This window comes from Buceros rhinoceros, unplaced genomic scaffold (genome assembly GCF_000710305.1).
Source record: "Buceros rhinoceros silvestris isolate BGI_N320 unplaced genomic scaffold, ASM71030v1 scaffold3273, whole genome shotgun sequence".
Lineage (NCBI taxonomy): Eukaryota > Metazoa > Chordata > Aves > Bucerotiformes > Bucerotidae > Buceros > Buceros rhinoceros.
In genome coordinates, this window is record NW_010404078.1 from 24,441 (window position 1) to 26,282 (window position 1,842).

The 1,842-nt window shown below is 49.5% G+C and overlaps 1 protein-coding gene across 1 annotated transcript in view; it reads right to left on the reverse strand.

Moving 5' to 3' along the window:
* Positions 1–316: 316 nt before the first annotated feature.
* Positions 317–1,842, reverse strand: part of LOC104490879 (dysferlin-like) — a gene marked incomplete at its 3' end in the record, with an annotated part of 3,934 nt that continues 2,408 nt past the window's right edge. Inside the window, exons 3-5 of the mRNA XM_010133229.1 lie at positions 1,599–1,777; positions 795–904; positions 317–464 (exon numbers count right to left, since the gene is read on the reverse strand). Coding sequence (XP_010131531.1) covers positions 317–464; positions 795–904; positions 1,599–1,777 — 437 coding nt within the window. The remainder of the gene's footprint in view (positions 465–794; positions 905–1,598; positions 1,778–1,842) is intronic.

Here is a 1,842-nt window from a genome sequence, read left to right on the forward strand (position 1 = left end):
CAGCAGGGATTTTCCCATTAACCCTGCGGCACCTCTGACATCAGCTGCTCAAACCTCTTTGGAAACAATCAATTAACCTCGGTGTCGTTAGACACAAACTGAAATGGGTGCCAAGAGGCGAGAACCTTGCAGTGAGTCTGTGGCAGATTTTCTTTTCAACCCATCATGGTCCACCAGCTTGTTCATCAAGGACCAGCATGGGAATTTGTAGTCATGCGCACTGGGACCGTCTCCGTCACAGATCAGCCACAGAGACCTGAGGGAACACCTAAGACCTTGTGGTCAGCCCCCCCGTCCTCTCCCACACCCATCATACCGGGAAGGCATAGATGAAGATGCCCAGGAAGAGCAGCAAAACAAAGAGCACGATGGCCACGATAAGCATCCACTTGTACCGCCGCCACAGGATGTACTTTAGAGTCTTGTACGGGGAGGTGAACCACAGGAAGGAGGTTTCTGGCCGTCTGGAACCAAATGGAGTTGAGGTTACATCTGAGTTTCACCATAGTTTCATCCTCCTGGATCTCCAACCTCATGAGCATGGCCCTGCAGTAACAAGCTGGCTGCACGCCCTGCAAACCCACATCCCTCTGGGTAGACTATGCCCTCCTTGGTGGTCCAGACCAGTCTCCCACCCACTCTGGATAGCCTGAGCTTCTACAGTCTGAGCTTCAAGCGGTCAGAAACAGAGCCTAGATGGGACCGTGCCCATTGCGCATAGCAGAGCTCAAACTGGGAACCCCGATTTTCAGTTTGCTCCTTGAGAACTCTGTGCCCATTCAAGATGTTCTTACTTGGGGTCCTCCAGCTTGGGGTTCATATTTGGCTCATCCCGACCCACACCAGCTGGCCGCTCTTCATGCTCCTTTTCTGCCACAATTTCCAAAGTCATCTCCAATTTGCCCTGGGGGAGTTAAACAAAGGCAAACTTATAAACAAAACAACAAAGCAAGGAGAGGTGAGAAATGGATGTATGACACAAAATACTGATTGCAGAAAGAAAACCCACTTTGGGTGTAACCCAACCACTACCAATAAGGACCAGGAGGAACCCAGGAAGAGTGGATTTCACACAGATCCCTCACCTGCCCTCAATAATGTTCTCATCAGATATTCCAGGACATCTCAAACGTCACTGACACCCCAGTTTCAGCAACCAACTGGGGGGTCTTCTGTTGAATGTCTTTATTCAAACATGCCTGGACTCCCTGAACGGTATTGAACAGTCACCAAAGACTTGAACAGGAGCCCAAACACATTTAAATGTGTCAGTCTGACAGCTGGAACCTTTCCCTGGTACTTCTCACAACACAACAGCATTAAGAATAGGTGTGATAGAGTCAAATAAGGTGGCAGGTCCCAAAACCCACAGAAAAAGTCCCACAGAACAAATGGTTTCTTCTGAGGCATTTTCATGTTGCTGGACAAACCCTGGGAAACATCCAGCTGAGAAAAGCTGGTCCAGTTTGTAAAATGCACAGCCCAAGACTCCATTTCTTGCCCTGACCGTGGCATCCTGCATATGCTTGGCCCATCCACATCCCTCCTCAATGCTTGGAGTGAGTCCCCCAAGAAAACACGAGAAGAGGCCACCTTACCGCCAGGATCTTCTTTTGATCTTGCTCAGCAATACAGGGCCACCATCCCTTGACGGTTTTCTGCTCAAAGAGTGACACAAAGCGACTTGGAGAGAAGGTCTCATCTACTAGCTCTAAGGAGCACTTCTCAGCAGTCTTGGCAGGTTTGAGCATCTTGTTGAGATCCATCTGAATGGAGCCTACAAGGAGGGACATTACCAGGAAGACATCTCAGTGCAAAAGGCCCCTAAACCATGGACTCTTT